Source organism: Poecilia latipinna, unplaced genomic scaffold (assembly GCF_001443285.1).
Source record: "Poecilia latipinna isolate Pla-1442-1.1 unplaced genomic scaffold, P_latipinna-1.0 Scaffold395, whole genome shotgun sequence".
Lineage (NCBI taxonomy): Eukaryota > Metazoa > Chordata > Actinopteri > Cyprinodontiformes > Poeciliidae > Poecilia > Poecilia latipinna.
The window spans coordinates 326,955-350,204 of NW_015113011.1; the positions used below are offsets into that span (position 1 = coordinate 326,955).

Sequence of the window (23,250 nt, forward strand, 5' to 3'; positions counted from 1 at the left end):
AACCTGTATTTCACAACTGGTGAACTTCTGCTGGTCCCTTTACTTATTCGCTTAGAAAGTCCTTATTTATTCAGACTTTTTTTGGACGTACAGTACCCATCACAGTTGTCGGCACGGCTGGTAAACGTACATAATAATAAATACTCTTACGGATGAAATAATTTGGGAAAAAATCCAACCTTCTGTTTGACTGGATTTTGTTCAGAGGGTTAACATAAACCCCATGCATAAATAATTGTTTTTAATCTCACCAATGCCAAACCGCACAGGCACAGTGTTGTCATAGTTTGCCATTTTAAGTCGATCGGACTCTGTAGAAGCGTATTTTTCGAGAACTCCGCGACTTCCTGTTTACATGTGGTGCAGATTTGATGGGACAAAAGGGGCAGTCATAAAAATTTAAAAGACAACAGAAGAAGCCGTTAAATCGAGACAGAAACAGCTTAATTCATCTTATAACGTAGGAAATGGAAACAGAATCCCCAAGGTTCGCAAGGCTCCAAAATAGCGGTGTCCAAAGTGCGGCCCGGGGGCCTTTTGCAGCCCTTGGAAGAGTTGCGCAAATTTACAAAGCCAGGACAGGTGGTTGATGCAGATGGAGATTTCTTTTATTTTCAATCTGGGCAAAATTATTTCCGACAAATTCAAATCTTGGAATCAATCTTGGAACAATGGAAAACATTAGGTACTTTATTAGCCACAATTCTTGCCTCCTTATTAACTGCATAGCAAATAGAACTTCATCTATCCAATAACGGCCAAATATGACATTAAATAGTTTATTACACTCGGCTAAGTAAGGGGAAGTATTTTCAAGAAACGATCGGCACAAATCCTATTCTTATTGTTGATAATAGTCAATTGGGTTCTCTATTTTTTCAGCAAAGCTCAAATGAATCGGCAATTTGGGTACCCTTTCTTTTAATTAGTCAACTGTGCTTCTATATGATTAATTTATTGTTGAAGAGGTAAAAAAGTTTTTTCTTATTTTAGCTTTTAAGGAATTTCTTTACTTACAGGTGACTTTTTTTTCCCTTCTAGCAAATAAGCATGATCGATGTAAAGAACTATTTTCTTTCTAAAAACTCCAGTTTACAGTGTTAAGCCTCTGTACATATGTTTACTAGAAGTGCCAAAAATCACAGATGGCATAGTCACAAGCATTTTGTTTGAAATTTATCAGCATCTCCAGTTCTGAAGTACTCTCAAGCTTTTACCATTTTCACATATTTTTTTTCTCAAATAAGAAGAAAGGGACATTTCTGGCATTGTGTTTTGAACTGGTAAGTGATGTAGAATTATTAGTTCATAGGATATGCTTTTGAATCAGATGTATGAAAGACTGAGTATCGGGGAAAACGAAATCTCTGGTGCAATAAGACAGTGCAAATTAAAAAAAAAAAAAATAATAATAATAATAATCCAAGCAAATCTAACAGTGGACAGTCTTTACTGTCCATTTGCAGATGCTTTTGTTATACATTTCTTACTGTAAAATACAGACTCTGTTCACATCCAAATTTGTCTCAAACTACAAAAAAACATAGAAACAAAATAGCACCCAATAGGTTCATATACCAACAAGTAATAAAGTATAAATTTCTCTCTAGAAATTTAGAAGTTGGGCAAAATAAAAGTGTTGGAGGACCAAATGCCTTGATTTCTTTTCACAGAACAAACCGTGATCCTGTGTTGAAGTGTTACTCTTTGTGCAGTTTTTTTTTTCTTTTTCTTTTTTCCCCCAAATAATTATTTAAATTACACACACAGAAGCAACTGCTGCCGGGGAAACGTGTCTCCCTCCCGCCCCATGTTTTGGTGACCATATTGTCTGACAGTATGTGCAGTCACACGGGAAGGTCTGTTACTCACTCTTTACGTGTAAGGCACTTACAAGTCTAAATCAAACAGACAAAAGCGATACTGATGACAAGGTTCAAATAATAACAACAAAATATGACAATATAATAATTAAAATTATATAGGCTAAAAAACATCACAAAATATAACCTAAAACATACATTTGAAGGACATTAAAAGAACACAGTATAACAATCCTTCCCCTGCCTTTTAACATTTCATATAGAATTCACAATTTATTTATTTTTTCAAACTGAGACTGTTGGAGGTGAGAGAAATAATGTGATTGTAGTATTTTTTTAACATGTTATGTTTTTTTGTGTGTTTTTATTATGGCTGCAGGTGTCTTGGGTATAGGGCTGATCTGAGTCACAAATATAAGAACTTTTTTTTTGAAGAATAAGAAGAAGAAGAAGAAGAAGAAGAAGAAGAAGAAGAAGAAGAAGAATAAGAAGAAGAAGAAGAAGAAAAGGTTATGTGGGACAGAGCAGGAATCCTGAAAAGGAGGAGTGGATGTACTCGGTAGAGTAAAGGCCGTTTGCTTGATCTGAGGGCATTTGAACCCATACCTCGTCACCTTCTTTAAGCTCTAGGACTGCACTGCCAGATGCTTGGTCCATGTAGCCTTTCTTGTATTCATCGTAGGTATAAGTGGCTGGCACATTGTTCTTGTACAAAGCCACCCACAGGCTAGTTCCCTTCACGTGCATGTGGTACGCAAAGTAGTAGACGCCAGATAAAGGAGCGGTGAAGATGCCAGTAGAAGTGCTGTAAGCATTTTGTCCATTATACAGGGTCCTATCAAATTTGATTGGCAGGGCGGAAGGTGGGAATGGTGTGGTGAGAATAGCAGTGAACGCTGGCGCTAGTGAGGCAGAGAGAACTTGAGTGTATGCAGGACCCTTCCTGTCCCCAGGTACTTCTTCCCCACCCAGTCCTCCATCGGTGACCCCTGCAGCAACAGTTTGGCCATTTCCTGGAGGGCCAGGAGGTCCAGGAGGACCAGGTGGACCAGGCATACCATTAAGCCCAGAAGGCCCTGGTTTTCCTGGTGGACCTTGTGGACCCATTGAACCCTTGTCACCCAGTTTGCCTAACCCTGGAGGCCCTGGAAGTCCAGCTTCTCCCCTTGGTCCAGGGGCACCCTGTGGGCCCATTGGACCCATAGGCCCTTGGAGACCAGGAATTCCTGACTGACCTCTGGGGCCTGGAGTCCCTATAAAGCCTGCCTCACCTTTAGGCCCTGGAGAACCTGTCAACCCTGGATTCCCAGGTTGGCCAATTTGCCCTGGCTCACCTTTAGGGCCTGGTTTACCAATAGGACCATTAGGTCCAGAGATGCCCTTTTCTCCTGGGAAACCAGGTCGCCCAGGGATTCCACTGGGGCCTTGGTCACCTTTGAGTCCAGGCAATCCTGGGGGTCCCTTGGGTCCTAGCTCTCCCTTCAGGCCTGGCATTCCATGTTTTCCTGGAAGTCCCATTGGACCTTGAATGCCTTGTGGTCCAGGTTGTCCATCAAGACCTGGCGCCCCAATTGGACCCACTATTCCTTGTTCTCCCTTGTCCCCAGGGACACCTGGAAATCCACCATGACCCTTTTCCCCCTTTGGCCCATTTAGACCAGGTTTTCCATAGCCAGGTGCGCCAGGAATTCCAGGATTTCCTCGGGTCCCTTGTTCACCCTTAGGACCCACTGGACCCGGTGTTCCTGGAAGTCCATCTAGACCAGGCTTCCCCAACCCAGCTGGCCCAGGAAGACCTTGTAGACCTGGTGGCCCAGGCTGTCCTGGTTCTCCTAGTTTTCCTGGCAGTCCTTCATCACCTTTAAGTCCAGGTGGTCCTGGTAAACCTTTCTGTCCTGGTTTGCCAATACCTGGAAAACCAGGGGGTCCTGTATTGCCTTTTAGACCCGGTGGCCCCCTGATACCTGGAATTCCTGGTTTCCCATTACCGTTCTCACCCTTAAGTCCACGTTCACCTGGTGGGCCAGAAATACCTTTTAATCCTGGCTCACCCCGAGCTCCAGGAGGACCTCTGATACCTGGGAGCCCAGGTTTTCCATTCAGTGATAAACCAGCAGGGCCTGGGACACCAGGAGGCCCAGGAAGTCCACGGGGACCTGGCTCACCACGAGGTCCAACCTCGCCATTAACTCCTGGCATTCCATTTGGCCCAATCTTTCCTGGGAGACCTGGGAGTCCAGGCTTACCAATTCCTGTAAAGCCTGGAGGTCCCTGAGGCCCTGGTTGTCCATTGAGACCTGGTTTTCCCAGTCCAGGCTTTCCTGGTAATCCTGGTGGCCCAGCAGGGCCTCTTGGTCCAGGTTTCCCTTGAGGACCTGGTTCCCCTTTCATCATAGGTGGCATATCTAGAAAACAAAAATCAAGTAGTTAGAGTAATCATTGCTTTCCCTCTTTTTTATTTCGCAAAGAATTAAAGCCATTTAAGTTATTCCACAGTGTAATCCTGTTTGCAGCTCTCTTTTACAGTACTTTTATCATACTAATATTGTTCTTACAATAACTGTTTTAGATACCACACATCTGCTGACACCATGTCACCATATCAACATTAAATTAAGTATTTTAAACAATCTTTTTTATTGTTTTCTTTTTCATACATATACAACAACTGACAATATATAGATTCATTAATATAATATGAATAAATTAATTATAAACAAATTCTGGAATATTTGGGATACATGAAAGAGACAATTCATGAAGTTGAAGCCTTAATAGGAATATTAAAAATACTAATGAATTTCAGCTATAATATCAGAAAGGACCTTTTCAATTGAAAATCTGACTTTAGATCGTTGAAGTGCCTTTCAGCACAACAATCTCTAGAACTTTAAATCTGATATTCAACATATGACCTAGAGCTTTTACTCCCCTCTGCTGGTACTGCATAAGTCTTGCAGCCATTTGTACTTTTGAAATAAGAAACACATTTTACTAGGAAGTATACCAAAAAAAACAACAAAAAAAAAACAAAAAACAAAAACATACTGATAATAATTTACAAAAGGCTGTTAAAGAAAAGTTTGGGCCATCCAGAAATTGTTTTCTATGTGCACTCAGTGTTTATGGTGACAATCAAAGTTTTGTTCAATCATTCTATTTCTTTCTTGATGAACTAAAAAGAAATTCTAATTTGCAATATTCATTTGATTAATTTTAAAAGGTAAATTTTTATTAATTTGCATAATGTGGCACTTTAAGATCCAACCTAATTTCTAATTCTTACCTTTCATTATGTTACAAGATACAGAAGACAATTCTTTTGTTTGTTTGCTTTCTTAAGAATTTAATGAGTATTATATTTTTAAATATACTTTAATTAAAAAAAAGTCTATCTCTTTCTGCACAATTATTTGTATTTCGAAAGTCTGCATGTTTGTGAATCAGGCAACAATATAGGGATGTAGTGAGGACTCTTGACCACTGAGTGGCAGTAAAATCACACATCCTATTTGAACCATTCATCAAAGAGCAGTGTTTAGTTCTCAGGTCTGAGCTCACTATTCACAGAAGAAAAGGAATCCCTGTGGTCTTGTTAACGCTCCTGACAGATCTTTGAAGTTTCAACAGGAGAGTTAGGTGCAAAACGTCACCATCAAATAGTCTCCCCATCTCACTCATCTTTTCTTTTTTTAAACACCCTTTTATGTAATTACATTTGCTTTGAAATTTGCTTTGAAAACTGGGCCTCTGATTACACTCGCCACCTCTCACATGATCCAGAACTGGTCAGGTACACTTTAAGTCCAATTTGATCATCAAGGCGGATGATAGTATGCATTTGTTGTACAGTGATGGCTACCCCCACCACTCCCCCGCCCCATCTCTATTCTCCTTCCCCTGAGTGTTTTTTTAAGTAATTTATTTTCTTTCCTGGGAAATATGTGATTAAAAACATTGAAGTAACGGCATCCAGATGGTGTGAGGAACAACTAGCCCCGTTCACTCACTTCAACTAACATTTGGCAACTGAACCTTTAATAGGCCCCTACTGAGCAATGCCAGATTCCAGAGGAGGGATATTTGTGTATGTTGAACATAAGTTTCAAATATTAGGTCTATTTACAGAAAGAGAATAGACCTATTAGGCTGGAGAATGGCTGTGCGGTCGGTTCCTTCGTGTAGTTTGCAGAACGTGAAAACAAATGATAGTGGAAAGAGGGATTACTTACCAACATAATGTCCCTTGCCCTCTCGAAATGGAGGTCCAACAGGTCCTTTCATCATGGGCTGCATGTACTTCACGTGAGGGATGGGGGGGTAACCTCCAGCAAACGCACGGCCCCCAAGCATCAGCAGCACGCAGACAGGAGCCAACAGCATGATCACCAGCATCCCAAGCTTCTCATACACACAAAGATCTGTAGGTGAGAGAGGAAGACAAGTTGAAACAACGTTCTGGTATGAAGGGTTTCATCTATCAGCTTCGATGAACCTTTTTCAACTCTCTTGCATTGATAAACAGCCATAATTTTTAATTTTTTTATTTTGAAGTATTACAAATTTCTAAAGTACACCATTCTGCCAAAAGTATTTGCTCACACATTCAAGTCATTGAATGTATGTGTCCAATCACATCCATACCCCCAATGTGAAAAATCAGACTGCTTCTGCAAACTTTTATGAAAGAATGACTCGCTCTCAGGAGCTAATGTGAATTACCGTATAGTTAGGTAGCAGGGTGTCACCTGGCAACAAGCCCAGTTCTAAAAACATACAGTTTTTCATAGAATCTGAATCGGAAGAAATATCTAGTGAATTATTGTTTTATGGTTAGAAAGGCCTGGTTGATTAAATTTTTATGAGGTCTTAGAAGGGTGAGCAGACTTTTCAGATGATCAAAAACAACTACTACTGATCACTATAATTAAGTTATGCGCAATATTGTCTCTGATCAAGACTAAAATTCTGACTGGCCCTTCAGAATTGGACATTTACGCTATGTTTACACAAGACTTCTGTCTGGAAACTTTTCGGATGTTGACTAGTGAAAAATTCCATGTTTAGACAGCAGCGCTAAGACATTGAATCTGTTGTTGTTAATGCCAGGGCACTAAATGGCGCTGTGATTCTAGCATGTTATGGAAGCAAGCATGTACTTTTGATACCTTAGTTTCCACCTCACTAACTTCTACCTCATATAGAAAACGGTAACCCATCTCCAATTAATCAAATCCTCATGCAACACATACACATTCCGTATCAGATGTTATGTTAATCTGAACAGGTTAAGTAGCACATACAACACAATGCAATCCGCCATTGTTTTACTTGAGTTTGCTCTTGCATACGTAGAAGAAACTCTGCAGCTGTGTGCTTTCACATCTGCGGAGTTCTTCACACCTCCGCGGGGGTGTTCCCAAAAACTCCCACTCAGTGTAGGCTTCAAAAAGTGCCGGTGTCAGAGAGTCCAATCACTGGAGACGTGTAGACGAGTGGCAGGATCTCAACAAAAATGTTTTGGTTTCACTGAAAACCAGCTCCGTGTAAAGGTGGCATTGGATACTAGTAATAACATGCCTGGAAACACAATGCAAAAACTGGATAACCGGGTCCATAAGAGGTCAGAAAATAAGAAAGTTCGGTAAACTACTATTAAAATCCACTTCAAAAGTTCGCAATGTAATCTGGGTCATTGGAAAATAGATACTGTGAAATGTGTGGTGGCTGTGGAGCTTTATATCATGACTGCCATGTTTCTAATTCCCTAAGTTTCAAACTCAAATATATTTACACAGACTCCTTTCCATTCAGAATACAGCTTATGTTAGCAGCAGCATGCTTTTATTTTTATTTTTCTAACTGAACCTTTCAACGGGAACAACTTTAGATCTTAATGATCTTAGGGATCCACAGTATGCATTCCTGTCAACTCAAATTAACCTCAGGTAAAGACGGCCACATTGCCTTTGGCCAAATATTTTTACAGCCATGGCCCTATGTTAACAGGAAAACCACCTGAGGACACTTGGCATGTTTTTGGTCTTAAAAAACATGCAATGTTAAGTGTGTGCAACTGGATTCAACCTGCGAAACCAAGATGCATTCCCAATCCAACTCTTCCCCCAAGCTGTTAAGCCCTATTTGGACTAAGGAGTTAGGTTTTTAATGATTTGGAATGCAAAATGTATTTTGAGGCTCAGACTAACTGCTTATAAATGCCAACCAAATCACCACTTTATTAGGCAAGGAAATTCTGTAAATGTGGTTAATTTTTATTGCATAGCAAACATTTTTACATAGAGGTTTATTGAGGCAATTAGCACGCAGCTGTGCTGTACTTTTACAGCACCGTATAACAAGTTTGCAAAAGACAGGTGATGAATATTTAAGTGGAAAAGACAAAATTAAGGAGAAACACAGAGCGTTCTAACATGTTTTAGTGAAGGTACACAACAAATACAATTAAACCAGTCTAGTAATGGCCTTGAATAAGAGGTTCATTGAGTGCTGCTGGAAATGACACAAAGAAAAAGTAATGCTAACAGGAAGTCGTGAAAGTCAAAAATTAAAGTTTGACACTTATAATTTGACTCACCAAACATGTGATGGAAGGTGCTCAGATCATATTGGGCCAAAATTAAATTCTTCAGCAAATATGCAAAATGCTATGCGTACAAGAAAACTAACGTTGAACATCTCACTCAACGCACCGTCCCCACTTTGAAACATGGTGGTGGCAGCATCATGATCTGAGGATTTCTAAACCTGCTGCTGAGATGGAAGTCTATCTTCCACTGGGATAATAACACTCAATACTCAGTCAGAGCTACAACAAACTGATTTGGATGAAAGTGTACTCACGTCTTACAACGGCCCAGTCAAAGCCCAGGACTAAGTCTAAATAGGTATGTGTTGCAAAATTAGACAAGAGCATCCTTTAAGAGTTTTCTTTGCAAAAATAATGAAAAAAACATATTTCTAAAGACGATGCTCTGCCTTTGCTGTTCTTCTACATAAAGTCCCAATCAAAACACACCGAGGTTTGTTTCGATTGATGTGACAAAATGTGAAAAGGTTCCACTCATACAAGTACGTTTTTCACACCACACTATATCTGTCACAACATTCCTCCACAGTATACGTGTATGTCAGGACACGTGTGTGCAGTAGCAGCATCATGTTTCTCTTTCTATGAAATTGGCTAATTTATAGGGGGGGGAGGCTCTTTCTCCCCTCAAGTAATTGCGAGACGGTTACTTCCACAGCGTTTGTGGTTGTCACTTGCTTGTTTTCCTCTCAGCACGAGAGAGAAAAGTTTGCGCAATGAAACTTTTGCTCTGCTCCGAGGCGCAGCATTCACATGGACATAAGTTGACATCTTCTAATTTGACAATTACATGTCATTACACAAAATGGTTAATTGGCAACAGGATTGGAAGTAATTTGGGAATACATAGCAGGCTTTAAATCCTGCTACAAGCACTTAGAAAAAGAGGTGTGTTCGTTGGCACCACATGTGCTGAGATTAGCCTGAAGTCTGCGATTTCTTTTGGGAACTAAAGCTAGATAGCCCAAATTCTTGATTTATGGCCATTTACCAAAGAATTCCTTCAGCTGTTTATTTGAGATTCATCATAAATATCTGTAGCTCGTGTTTGTTTATGCATTTGGGAGACTACAGATCTTCACTCAAAGGAAACACGAGGAATGCAAAGAAAGAGATGTTAAGAAAAATAAATAAGGGAAGGCAGACAGTATTAGTGAGACAGTGTTTGGTGGCTGGCCGACTTTCTGGCTGGCTGGCAAGGAAGCTTGTCTGGTGTGGGGGTCTGTGGTTTCAGCGCAAATGCGCAGTAATTTAAGAGGCAGGTCTGAATGCCCGCTGTTTTGCAAGCAAAAGAGTTGAACTCTAGAGAGATACAGCGTCCTCAAACCTTATAGACAAAGAAGAATTTCAATGCATTGAAATGTTCTGGGGAAAAAATAACTGTGTTAAAAAATCTTTGTGTTTTTTCTTTTTGTTGTTGTACCAAATCACTTGTGTTACAACATTGGCATCATATTTTTTTTTTTTTTTTTTTTTTATAATTTATCGTTTTCATTCATTTTGTTCATCTGAGGTGTAGGAACTTCCTGTTTCCCTGGGTTAGAAATACGACTCTAGCTCATGAAAATGCCTTGATAAGAGCCATTGATTTATATCTCTGCTCAGTGGTGGTTCTTACATAAACAGTGCAATGGTCGAGACCCACCTTCAGCCAATCTCTAAACAATCAAAATTGCAGGAGGCCATTTCTAATGCTGCTCTGGGCAGCTGCCTATATGGCCTATAGCCAAAAGCATGACTGACAATTGAAGGCAAACCTTCACTACACCCCAAAATGTATTTTTTTAAAACTCCTTTCTCCCACCATTCCCGACCAGTAACAGCCTGCTGAAGATAAATATCCCTACATCATGGTATTAAAACATTTTCTATTTGAGAAGTTGTGTTCAGGGTGACGTCCAATGTTGTTTTTCTGTTTAAAGTGTTTGGCATTGAGATCAGCAGTTTGTTAATTGCTGGCACTGGATTTTGTTCTGTGTCAGAGTGAAGGGGACGGAATAGAAATGTCTATTTTATCTTTTTTATGAAACAACTCTGTTGGTGTGTCACATAAAATCCAAATAAAATACATTGGGGCTTGACACTGTAACATCAGAAAGTATGAATAAGTTCAAGAGATATTTACTTCAATATGTGAGAAAAAAAAAAAACGCCACAGTGTAGTCCAAAATATTGAAGTAGACCATAAAAGGTTGAAGATAAACTTCTACTTGTTCAGTAAACCTCACAGACCTATATCTAGAAACCACCTGACATTGACGTGATGCCTGCAGTTATCACCTTTCATGAACGTGAGTTATACGGCTCTGGTGCAATGTCTTAAAAAGCGCAGGAGGGCTGCAACGACTACCGAAGCATAAGCGGCAGCTTCCAAACCGTAATTTAGCAGCACCTCAAGAGGACTGAGCTGACATGCCAGGGAGACGCAGACAACCCCGACGACTGAAGCCAAGCACTCACTGCGCCGTTTACCCACTAATGCAACGAACAGCGGCGGAGAGGTTTGACCCGAGGAGCAGGGCCTACGTTTACCCCCTAAGCCGTACATGTGCCGGTCCAGACTGCCAGACGTTTCCCAAACCACGTGCCACAGAGAGATTACAGATAAACCCCGAGCGTGAGGATTTGGCGTCACGGTCAGGAAGAGGAGGTGCTTGTTTTGCGGCGAAGATACGAGACTGCACGGGCGGGAGGGGACGGTACCTCGACGTTGCACGTTGCACGAGGTCAAATTTTACAAAACACAGCATACGACAATCGGGTCGAGCGGTGCTCGAATAGTTTTGGTTCCAACCACAGACCTCGGAGAGAACCAAACGTTAATTCTGACAAAACTTTCGGCTGATTCATCCAATTCTGATAAACCTCAGCCACAGCGGTGACCATAATGAATTCTAACTCAACCATGAACCCACACGGCTGGCAGGCGGCTTCTCAACCACAGCCACCTTCTTTCACCAAACTTTCCCTCTCTTTGCACATATCTCATGCAAACCCAGAGAGGTGGAGGGAGCCGTTTTCACACGCATAAAGAAAGCACTGGCTCAGTCTAGACATAACAGCATTTACAGGTTCTAAATATTTTCACTAAGAAGGCAAGCACACGTGCACGATGCCAAGAAAAGCCTTTAAACTTAAAAACGGGCTCAAACGTCTGCACAACTGCTGGCAAGAAAACATGAAATCACCACTTCTGGAGGATGTTTACTCAGCTGTTTTATCTTGTAGAAGAGAAAATCCCAGACATGACACAAACTTTTTATTTCTTTTTTTAAATCTTGTAGCAACATCGAACATTTTGTCTTTTAAAGACATGTCTTAAAAAGATCTTTGAACTTTAACTTAATTGCTTTTTTAGGCTCAAGTGTAGAAACTTGAAGAATAACATTGCTAGTAATTTGACACATATCTTTTGGCTTTTGTGGCAGCTTAAATGCTATGAGTTTATGGCTTTTACCGTTGAAAAAAAAACTCACATTCAATCTGCAGTATATCATATGAACATCTCACACTAAAGATACAATAGCATATTAACACCACATAAACATTTTCATATCTGTAAATTCCAACTTCAAAGTATTTCATTGGTATAAAGCAGTACTCTGCAATCTGCAACTATGGATTAATTAATTAATTGGACCCTACAAAAATAGCTCTTGACACCATAGGCCAAAAGCTAAACGTAAAGGTCACAAAAATACATAGTCTTACCTGTTTTTCATGTGTTTTCATGCAATATCTGCAAAGCATTTCCGCAACAGAATGAAACAAATGGTCTACATCGTACCAAAGATGCACATTTGTGTTAGATAATTTGGTAAATCCCTCCAGAGGTCAGGTAATTAGCAAATATAGTTGATAAATGCAATTCTTCTGTGAAGATTTAAAAATTCCATGCGGAGACACTGTCCAATCTGACTAGGGTTACGGAAGAACAGGACAGAAGTCACAACTTAGGCCAAAACACGTTCAGCTGTTCAGCAGTGACAGGTGCTTCTATCTAAATACAAATGCAATTTTTTTTTTTTTAAGAATTTCATCTGAAAAGGATTTGAAAAGCAAAGTTTGATTTTTTTCCTTCTCTTTCACCAAAGATGTTTGACTTGTGTTGGCCTATCGTACCATGTCTTGGTAAAAATGCATACATTTTTGTGGTTGTGATGTGACAAAATGTGGAAAAAGTTAAATTCTTGCAAAGCACTGTAAATTTAGCAGAAAAGCATCTTGTTCTAGATCATTTTCATTTTGAATTCCAACCATAAAAACCCCCAGACTGCTCGCTGGCCATACCATCAAGCTGACGTGTCTGAATTGCGCTTTTGCAACATTATGGTCTGCGGTGGGATGCATTTTTCATTCCTTAAACAACAAAAAATAACTTTGTCATCACCAAACCTAGTTTTGAATGATGGATAATTGCATTTTGTAGGAATAATGAATGTCATCTCTCAGTGTTTACTGGTTTTGGACTGGATCTCATTCCTGTCGAATAATCTCTGGAAGGATTTAAAATTTGTGATTTAGAACCAATTTTTCCTCATTGATCATCTGTCACATATGTGATTTTCGTTTCTTCAAAAGAGGTGCTAATTAGGAGACAGGTTTAGTTTAGCTTTTTATGGGAATCAGCCGTCAGTACAATTCTTTTCTAACCCGGTTTTCTTTTCTTTTGTCTGTCTCTGTACACACTTGTTCCATTTTCTTTCAACATCCTTCTGTGCTCTACCTATAACTAAACTGCAATGCACACAAACACATCCGAGAAGGCCTTTCACCTGCACAAACTGCGTCCTTCAAGAGATCTTCAAAATGTGAATACTTTCGTAATCTTAACAAATTCTCCGCACACGAGAAGTACTGCGTGAACACCTGTAAGCACTTGAAGGGATATAAATAATCCCACTTTGCAACCATAGAAGTTCAGATATAAAGTACTTCATAATCAGCCACTTTTAAATATTGATCAACGCAAACTGAAACGTGAAACTGTCTTTTCTACTTAACAGAATGATTGCATATTCGAAAACTTTAATATTAAAACTGCTCAATGTCAGGAGATCATATTTTGTCTATAATAATAGTTTGTTGACATTTTTGGTAGCTTATTCTAAACTGTGTAATGTACACTGCTACTTCTTTCCTGAGATCCATCTCTGAATAGTTGATCAGCCCTTCGTGATAACCCCTTCCCTGAATTTTTTTTTTTTTTTTTTGTAAGTGCCTTGAAATTAGTTTGTGTATCATGTCATCTGTCTCAGTAATGAAGGATTTTGATCATTTATGGAAATAAGTACCCATAGCAACTAAATGTCTGCAATAAGTTAAATTAACTGTGTATGATTTTTGTTTTTCAGAGGTTATTGTTCCCTCCTGTTTCAATCACTTATATTTCTGATGGACAACTCAGATAGGATTTGACAGAATATGAGATGAGTCAAATGAAAATATAACCTTTACAGTAAGTTATGAGTAGATTAAATATCCATTATATTAAGTCATTAGTTGGAGCACAAAATGTTATCATAGTAGGTACAAATTAAAGGTGAATTAATCTTGTGGCAGTCAGCTCTGCTTTTACCTGAAAGACTTGTGTATTTAAAAAAAAAAAAACCGAACTAATATGATAAACAGAAAGGAGAAAGGTCTAGAACCTGAAAACTGAGTATTTTTGAGGTTTCATTTGGAGTCTGCCTCATTTCAATGAGGTAATTCTTCCCTCAGCCTGATGAGCACTTGGAGGTGTCGGATCGTGGCATATTATTTGAGCTGTGGTCACAGTCCCTGTGTCTTTGAATCCTCTGCATATTTCTCCACATTATAAAATAATCACCAGAGGAGCAGAATGACCATAATGCGACCACGATTGCGCGCAATTGTGGCCAAAAATCTGCGTGCATAATGAGAAATTAACATCTGTTATTTTAGGTGGCAGTGGTAAATTTCAGGTTTTGTTTGGTTGCTGTTCAGGAAAAACGTTGTTTTTTTTTTTTTTTCCCCTCTGCCAGCAAAAAAAAAAAAAAAAAAAAAAATCCCCTGCCTAAAGGGGTTTTGTTTCCCTTAAATCATTAGTTAAGTAAACTGAAGTAAAAGTAAGACACATTGTAAAGCAAACTGAAGTAGGATATGTCATAGGGAATGTTAAAAAGCTCCTTTTTGTTTTTCTGAGACTGTCCTCTGTTCCAAAAACAGTTCCATGGGTGGTTCATTCATTCAAAGATGACTTTAATGACTTGCAATAACATTCAAAGCATATGAAACCGCTTTGATTTTTTTGTTCTTTTTTTCCTTACCTTTTTCAATTATTTTTGAAATATTAGGTTTTAATCCCATCCAAGTAGCTTTATTACCTAAATCTAACAAGAAGACATAAGTCTGTTCTCAGTTATTGTGTGTGTGTGTGTATGCTGGGATGCCACCAAGACAACCAACCAACCAGAACAATATCCAATGTCTCTGCTTCAAAATATGCCAAACTAGCCCTGGATATCAAATACTCTCAGAGCTCCTGTTTATTTGCTCTGGCAGAATGTGTCTGTCAAAATTCATCATCAGATTTTTCTTTTTTTTTTTTTTTTTCCACACTCGTTTTTTTAAGTTACACGCCGTGTTTAGTCTGATTGGACGAAGGTCGGTGAGCTAACATCCAGAGGGGTGTTGATAGGAAAAATCAAAAGGGAACTAGGATGATTTCAGAGCAACTCTGATTTGTCCGGGAATGTCAGGTTGTGCCAAATTAAGCACAAATTGAATGTAGGTTTTAACTTTAGCTAATCAGATGTTAATAAATCAACTTTATTTCCAGGTGTAGAGTCAAAGTGTAATGTGTTAGGCTTTCTTATGTTGAACTAAAACATTACTTTTTGTCTTTCCTAAATGCCAAAAGCAATTTTGACAAAATTAGTAATTTAGACCCAAAATTACCAAGGTTTATTAAATTTAAAAATCGTATACTACATTTTATTTAAGTTATACGTATGTAACTTAAAATTGTATGATTCACAATATTTCCTTAATTTTGTCACATTTAAACCCATGATGCCTAAACTCAAGTGTGACAGCAGTTTTGACATTAATTCGATTCCATATACCTGCTTCTGCAACTCACGTCGATTCGGACTATAAACACCCAACACTCAGTAAAAAGGGTAAAATGAGTAGAACCACGTGACTTCAAATATATAGCACATGTGGGCCATCCTGGTGTTTTTCTGTCATTTAGCAAGTGAGAATCAGACAAAAGGTCAAGAGACATTCAAAGAAGTATGAGCTCACGTCAACTGATAGAGTAGTGAAACTGTAAGGAAATGAGAGGTGTAAAGCGTATAAAATGATGAAAGTCTGCAGAAAGAGAAAAGATGTGAGAAGGTCAAATTCGAGGTTGTTATTTGCTCGATGACTTCATTAGACGTTAATACCGCTGGGAGTAAATTTGAGCGCAGAACCAGACATGCTAATAATTAAATAGGGGCTGATGCACTGTGTAGAAGAAAGTGTTTGAGCGCAGGATGAAAGGTGAAGCAGTCAAAGTAAGGCAAATTACTGACACAACAATGCCGGAGCTCTGGGGTCTCACACATGTTACATGTTACACAATTCCATGTTTCAGGCCAGCAAAAAGGCATCCAGTTCTTTGTATTCGCCTGACTGATATCTGTCGCGTTGCCAGTTCAAGCTAGGTCATCTCATCTTTTCTGCAGATTGAGTTTGCGCGGCGTGGAAAGTTACCCCGTGATCCAGGAGGTGGTGGGTTTGCAATACGAACACGGAGAAGGAGGTTTGGAACTGAGAAAAAGAAAAACAAGAAAAAAAGAAAAAACGCGAGAGTCTCCAGGTAAACACAGACATCTGCAGATTTCCTCCTGCCCCAGCAGTGCACCTCAACTCTATACAAGCCCCCTGATTAGGTAATCGAGAGAAAATAGTGGAAAAATAATCGTATAAAGGCCTCTGTGCTTCCACCTTTCCAAGGCAATAAATATTCTGCCTTTCATTGACTCAAGACGGTACGCCACAGGCAAACTTCCACAAAAACGGACATTAAGTTTTCTTTTTTTTTTTTTTTCTCATCAAGTGAAAAATAAGAAGTCGATGCATCGATGCAGATTTATGTCTGGACGACTTCGCTATGAAGGGGGCTGTGTGTTAGAGGGCACTGAGGAGATGACCTCACCTCACCACCGGGGAAAACTTCAAGGGCATCCAGGAATCCGATCTCCTGTAAATCAGAATGATTGCCTTCTCGTCGTGCCATGCAGGTCTCCTCTGGCAAATTCAGGGCCTTTCCACCCCCGAGTCCCCTCTCCAATTTCCTCCTCTCTCTTCTTTAAGCGTCCTGCTCTCCACACACAGCCCGTTGCTGGTGTGAATGCTCTTATTGTGCGCTGCCAAAAAGGGCAACGCTCAGCGATTCTGTTCCTGCAGTTAATTTAGATGTACCAGCAAAAAGGTGGAGAGGGAAGAACTTAGAAAAGCAGAAAGGGAAAGAATGTGTACGTCAGCTCATTTAAATGCTTCAACGTGTATGATTTAGACGTAAAATTTCCAAATCACTCCAGAATTTGGAGATTTTGCCCACTTATTTTGTGAAAGCAGACTAAATGACTCTCCTACAACTGGTCACGAAAGATTTTAAGATATTTGCTAAATCGCTCCAGTGTAGTTCATTTGAAACTCCCCGACAAATTATGTCCAGAATTTTCTAGAACCACTTCATGCACAAACTTTTCATTCCAAAAGGGCAACATACATGAGGTAAGTAAACTAATATACATGCCCCTACAACCCACACTATGCCCATCCCTCAAAAGTAAATGTTAAATGAATCAGCACTGAATGATCTTACTCAATAAAAACTAAGAGTGAAATGCAGTACTCAACAAAATCCCAAAAGTGTCCCATTCAGTATTCCGTATTGAGTCAGGAAAGAGAAGGAGAATATAGAAAATTATGGCCTCTATTCCATAAAATGATGTGGAAAATTCTGGTGTGTTATCATTTCTAGCATATCCCGAACAAGCCCCCAGAACTGTTGTGACAGAAATGCAACAAGTCAGAAACACAAATTCTGATTGCCTTTTTTTTTTTTTTCAGCATTTTATGTAAAAAAAGAAGCAATATTATGTTATGTTGCTGTCATGGCAATATAATATTTACCTGGATTCATAGCTCAGGCTATGAATCCAGAACTGTTCCTGTTATCAGCTGGCAGACAGTACAGACAACATGTTGCCTGATCCTGACCCATGAAATCAGTTTTCCACAGAGCAAGACCAGAAAATAGAACAAGCCAACATGTGACAGGGGCTCACGCAACTTTTTATAGAGCGCATCATTTCAATCGTACTTTACCCAAAAAGTAATGAATTCATTTTTGAATCATGGACTTTTTAATCATGGACTCTAGTTGTGATGAACACGCAAGTTTGAAACAAGCTGTCATGCAAACTGTTCACAGTTTTCACCAAACGGAGAATCTGGAATAACAGTTTTTTGCATTTTGTCTCAGTTATTTAATAAGTTTGAAATGGTCAAAGCCCATGTGGGAGTGGAGCATGTGGGTACAATTAAGAATGTGTGTGCTGAAGGTGAGACATGTTCTAGAGAGAGGGCTAAAAAATAAAGAAGAGGGCTAACAATAACACACTGTCAATTGTTCCATTCTCTCTTCTTTTTTTTTTTTTCCTTTTTTTGTAGGACTGGGAAACAATTTTAAGCTGCACTAGAGCTGGGACAAATATCCGAGTAGGGAAAACAAAGTTAAAATCTCTAGTAGTTTGCATCTATCCAAGTTTATTCTCCATGAAAACACTGAGCTTGGTGCCTGAAGCTTAAGTCCAAAGCATTTAATGACGTTTAAAGGAAGACCTGAGCATTGGATGGAGTAGGGAAAAATTATAAAGGAGATGCGAAATCATTGGAAAACATTGAACAGAAAAACAGAAACAGAGATGGAAAGAGGAGAATAAAAGCTTTAGATCTTTATCTCCCACTTAATATGCATCCTCTGCCAATCGTTCCCCGTGCTCCCTCGACTCGCTGCTGAAACGGCTTTCCACGCAGATGCACATATTGGACACATATAGACACTGTTGGCTGGCAGCACAACACAGAGGAAAGCCTATTTTTCTGTCCAAAATGGAGAAAAAGAGACATAGAAGAGAGATTAAAATTTAATAAGGAGCAGGAAATCTCGGTTAAATCCCACCGCACGAAAGAGTCGAAATGCCTCTGTGCTAAAGGCTACTGTGCTACAGACTGAACGCTTCAACATGGGCTCCTCTGGCACTGACGCTACACTGAGTCATTCTGTTATATTACATCTCTAATTGGCAATTTTGAGAAGTCTAGGATGTGTGGTAGCAAAAATATTTAATATAGCAAAAATGACATAGTATTACCTCTGGGTTGTCATTTAAGTAAGAAGCTTTAAAAAAAAAAAGCCATTGAAAGGAACAACTGACTTAATTTATCAGAAATGGCACATTAAACTGCCACTGATTTTCAAAAATGGCTCAATTTATGTTCAAAGTATCTAAAAAGTTGTTACCTGAGCACATACAGAGCACGTTTTCTGAAAGAGAAGGGGTCACTCAAACTTCAAGATCCGCAATTTTAGAACAACAAGAAAAAGCTTCTGTATTTCAATTAAAGGCGTAAAGTTATGTAACAAGTTACATGAAGATTTAAAACAAAGCAATAGTTTAACACAATTCAAAAGAAAGAACAAAGAGGTAATTTTCAATAGATACACATACGGGAGATGGAAAGCAATAAGGTGTGTATTGCAGATAACAACTTGGTGTAAGGGTTAGGAAAGACAAACCAGAATAAAATGGGAAAATGTATAGGTAAATATTAGTAACTGTTACTTCTGACTGCCACTTTGATTTCGATTTGTTTAATGACAGTAGGACTCTAAAGTTTCAAGTGTTTAGGGGTAGGAGTTTATAAGTTCTCACTTCTTCCTACCCCATTTTGAGCATATGTTAACTGAAACAAAAAAATCTGTATTTTCTCTTCTTTCTTATGCACTTCTTGTTACTGTGCACTATTTTATTTTATATTTGTATCATGTTCGAATAAAAAATTTCATTTCATTTCATTTCATTTCATTTCAAAGGCTCATAAACATCATATGGACATATAATGATAGTTTTACAAAAGAGTTGTGCTGCAAAGAAGAATTAAGCAAAAATCATCCAAAATGTCTTTTCTGTTTCACTTCAAAGGTATCAGACTTTTAAAATTGTTCTTATCTGGACTTCTCCATGGTTGTGAATAGCTAGAACTTCACCATGTCGCCGGTACAAGTTCCTCATGTATTACACCCCAATCTCTAGATCTATCTATAATTGTGAATTTTGGCCAAAACCTGCCAGATTGTTTCCGTGAGGCCCAAACTGATAGGTTGTCTGTAAACATTTTTGATTCTAGATTAAAGTCAGGTGGCTAAAAGTATGAAAATTGTTGTGATAAATGCGCTCATACAGTGAGAAAAGAAGTGGCCAATAAATATAAAATACCATCCATGCATCCAATCCTTTATACCTATTTTATTCTATCAGGTGGCAAACAATGTGAAAATTGAAATCGAAAGGGAAAGATAAAAGATGTTTACATAAAAACATAACTAAGCCTGACTTCCAACAACTTTTCATATGTTGTTTATAAAGGATATGGAAATGTGTTTTTTTTTGTTTTTTTTTAACAAAGTAGAAAATATGACTAGCTCACCGATAGCCATAAAAAATAGATGTCAATAGTTTGGGGGATTTTATCCCAAGTCAATGCCTACAATCCCCCATGCATCATTGTGGTCTTGAGACTGTGTGCAGATATACAACAACACAAGCAGTGATTGCCAACATGTATTCAGAAGTGGTGAAACCCAACACTGAAACAAAAGCAAAATTACAGGCCCAAGGCTTCACCAGCTGCTTTCCACAGACTGCCAACTGTAGATAGTTAAATATCGAGATAATGGGTGTGTTTATTTCAAAAGCACTAATAACGTCAGCCACCTTGAGCAGCTGGTCACGAATGATTGTGATTCTGTACCAAAAGATAAAAAGCAAACAAGTACATGACCTGCCAAGAGTGAATCAAGACGAATGTGTTGCCTTTTCTCCTTTCTCGTCTTGTCCCAAATGTGCATTGTTTGACAATAAAACTAACCAGACACACAGAACGCTTTGCTACACAAAAGCTCGCGAGGTAGATTCTCTTGGGATTATGACTTTGCAAATATTACAAGAATCCAGCTGCCATGAAAGGCGTCCATAAATCTAGGAGATAAGTCAGAGAACTGGGCCGTTGTGAGCGATCGCTTAAGGCTAACCCTTGAGTTCTACGGCGCTCTTTACAAATATTGCTTTGCATCAGTGCACTGAAATCGTTGTGCAAATGAGCTTTGGCAGCACATCCATCTAAACGTTAAGGTCAAAGCACAGAAGTTCATTTGGAGTCAGGACAGGGGTTCTTCAGTCCGTATCCTTGATTTGTGTCTGCGTGCTCTAGAGCGTCGGGGAGGGAAGATCTGTTCGTTCAAGAAAAGCCCTTGTTCCCTCATTCCCTTTAATTTCAGCTGGATGTTCATTAGATAATTTGGATCCAACTTAAGGCCCATTAACAATTCACTGGCCCTTGTTTGATTGATCACTCACTTAAATCTCCAGCCGCTGCCAGCTGAAAAGAACACCCAAAGCACCTCATACGCTGACACGCATGCATGCGTTTCGCTCAGACCACCAGCATGCAGCACATTGCTTCCTCCGACTGTGGTCTGTGCCCAGGCCCACCCCACCCGTCGGGATCAATGCGAGCCTTTATTAGCTGCTGGTGGAGGCGGACCGCTGTGTAAGGAGACCCCGCTAGTTCTGGCCTCACGCCTCCCAGGATCCACTGCTGGGCTGTACAAACATAGCCCAGTGTCTGCGTGAGCACGATTGCATAGTTTTGCAGAAGTTATGTCTGCATCGTGTTGTAAATGTGATGTGAATGTACAAAAAAAAAAAAAAAAAAAAAAGGCTTTATCTTCAGAAACAGGAATTTCCTGGTGTTTGACCTCGTCAATTTTAATGGCTGCAATGTCCTGGGAAAAAAAAAAAAAAAAAGCTATCCAGAGTCGTTGGGGCGAACGTGCGATAAGTAAAAGTTTTACATCTTCCCAGTCATAGCCATTCTGCTTTTTTTTTTTTTTTTTTTTTTTTTTTAACATAAAACACATTTTAAAAAAATAGGCTATTTGGCTGCTGAAATATACACACTGGGCCATGTAAGAGCTGTGAGAAAACCAGTTGATGTGTCCCTTGGGCGCTGTCTGCAGCAGTGAGCGCGAGTCTGGTCCGACGAAGGCTGCGAAAGCCACCAAAGAGCACAACGGGTCAGAGCACACAGCGCTGGGAGCTCTGGGACGTGTCAGGCGCTCACGACAAGCGAAGGGCTGGGATACTGCCCAGTTCTACTTCATATGAGTATGTCAGACACGTTGTCTGAATCAACTTGTGATTTTATGCTTGAGTTGTGGCCTTAACTCACTGTGCATGTGTGCCTGCGAGCGCTACATTTACGCCTCACGTGGGGAGTTTTTTTTTTTTTTTAGGCGCGACTGTAGAGAGCACCCGTCACAATTACTGGAACATCTGGAAAAGGTGTATGGAATACCTTAAATTCATTAGTTTTAAATATTAATATTATAAATAATATTGTAATACCAACAACTTGAGAGTCAAAAAGCTCTTAGCTACCATTCAACTGATCAGGGACGTCAAAGTCATTTTCATCTTCAAGATCCCAAATGTCCAAAAAAGGTCAGCTTGTGGCTGAATGTATTGATAAAACTACACATTAACAAATTGTCAAAAATATTAATAAATAACTCTCTCTGCATTTGATGAGTACTTCTTAGAATTAAATAATATTGAACATCTTTTCATATTGATTTAATTTGGCAGCATACAGACAAAAAAAAAACTGCTTTGATTTGATCGATAAAACAATATTTAAGCTCGCAACTTTTTATTGAAAATTACATTTATGTGGCCCTGGCCTCTGACAGCCTCTGTCCTGGGAGCCTCGAATTTGAAAATGATCAATTTGGATCTGTCAGGTTATGTGTCTGCTCACTGACAGATTTTTTTTTTTTTTTGATTGTTCTTTAAATACTGAATATAATATTTGTTTATGTGACGCAGAGATTTTGCTCTGGGCAACTCCTGTTTTGTCTTCTCGACGTCCGCCACGTTTTGCTGAGACCGAGACAAAATCAGGTGGAAACCGAGCCTAAGTCCACAGAAAGGCTAAGACAGACCACCACAAAGTCTAGTCAGATTCGCTGTTTTATAAAACCTCTTGAAAGAATATATTGTGCAAGCTATTTGCAAAATGGTTTACTTTTGGCTCCATCTGCAAGTTGGTTTAACATCAAGAATGCAATAATTTGTCAGTTTGATGAATATCAGGCTTCCAGGCCAACGCAACAGACGGGCTGAACCTAATAAAACAACACTGAATAAATAGAGACGGGTTTCTCTCGAGTTAGACAAGCGTGGATGATCTCAATGAAAATCACAGTTTCGTTTCGTTTCTTTTTTTTTTTTTTTTTTACTGCTGGTTAACAATCAGTCGCACATGTCATAGATGTCCAGTCTCACCGGGAGCTTTAAGGAGGTGAAGAAAAAGAAATTCTGTTTAGTGAGGCGGTTAAGATGGAGAAGACGAGTAAATCAACGAGCAAACTGTAGGAGGACAAGATTAGGATGCCGTAGAGACACAGGGGTTAACTCAGCTTTCCCTCCTTCCTGCCATCTCACGCTGCCG

The 23,250-nt window shown here is 39.3% G+C and overlaps 1 protein-coding gene across 2 annotated transcripts in view; it reads right to left on the bottom strand.

The window, feature by feature from the left end:
- Nucleotides 1–1,706: 1,706 nt before the first annotated feature.
- The window catches only part of col8a2 (collagen, type VIII, alpha 2), a 48,536-nt gene continuing 26,992 nt past the window's right edge, over nucleotides 1,707–23,250 (bottom strand). The window contains exons 2-4 of one of the 2 annotated variants that reach the window (XM_015037122.1): nucleotides 6,056–6,244; nucleotides 2,321–4,228; nucleotides 1,707–2,260 (exon numbers count right to left, since the gene is read on the bottom strand). In XM_015037122.1, the coding sequence (XP_014892608.1) occupies nucleotides 2,334–4,228; nucleotides 6,056–6,218 (2,058 nt within the window). In that variant the 5' untranslated portion in view covers nucleotides 6,219–6,244 and the 3' untranslated portion in view covers nucleotides 1,707–2,260; nucleotides 2,321–2,333. Of the gene's footprint in view, nucleotides 4,229–6,055; nucleotides 6,245–23,250 lie in introns of both variants that reach the window. The other variant, XM_015037121.1, reaches the window with a different exon arrangement.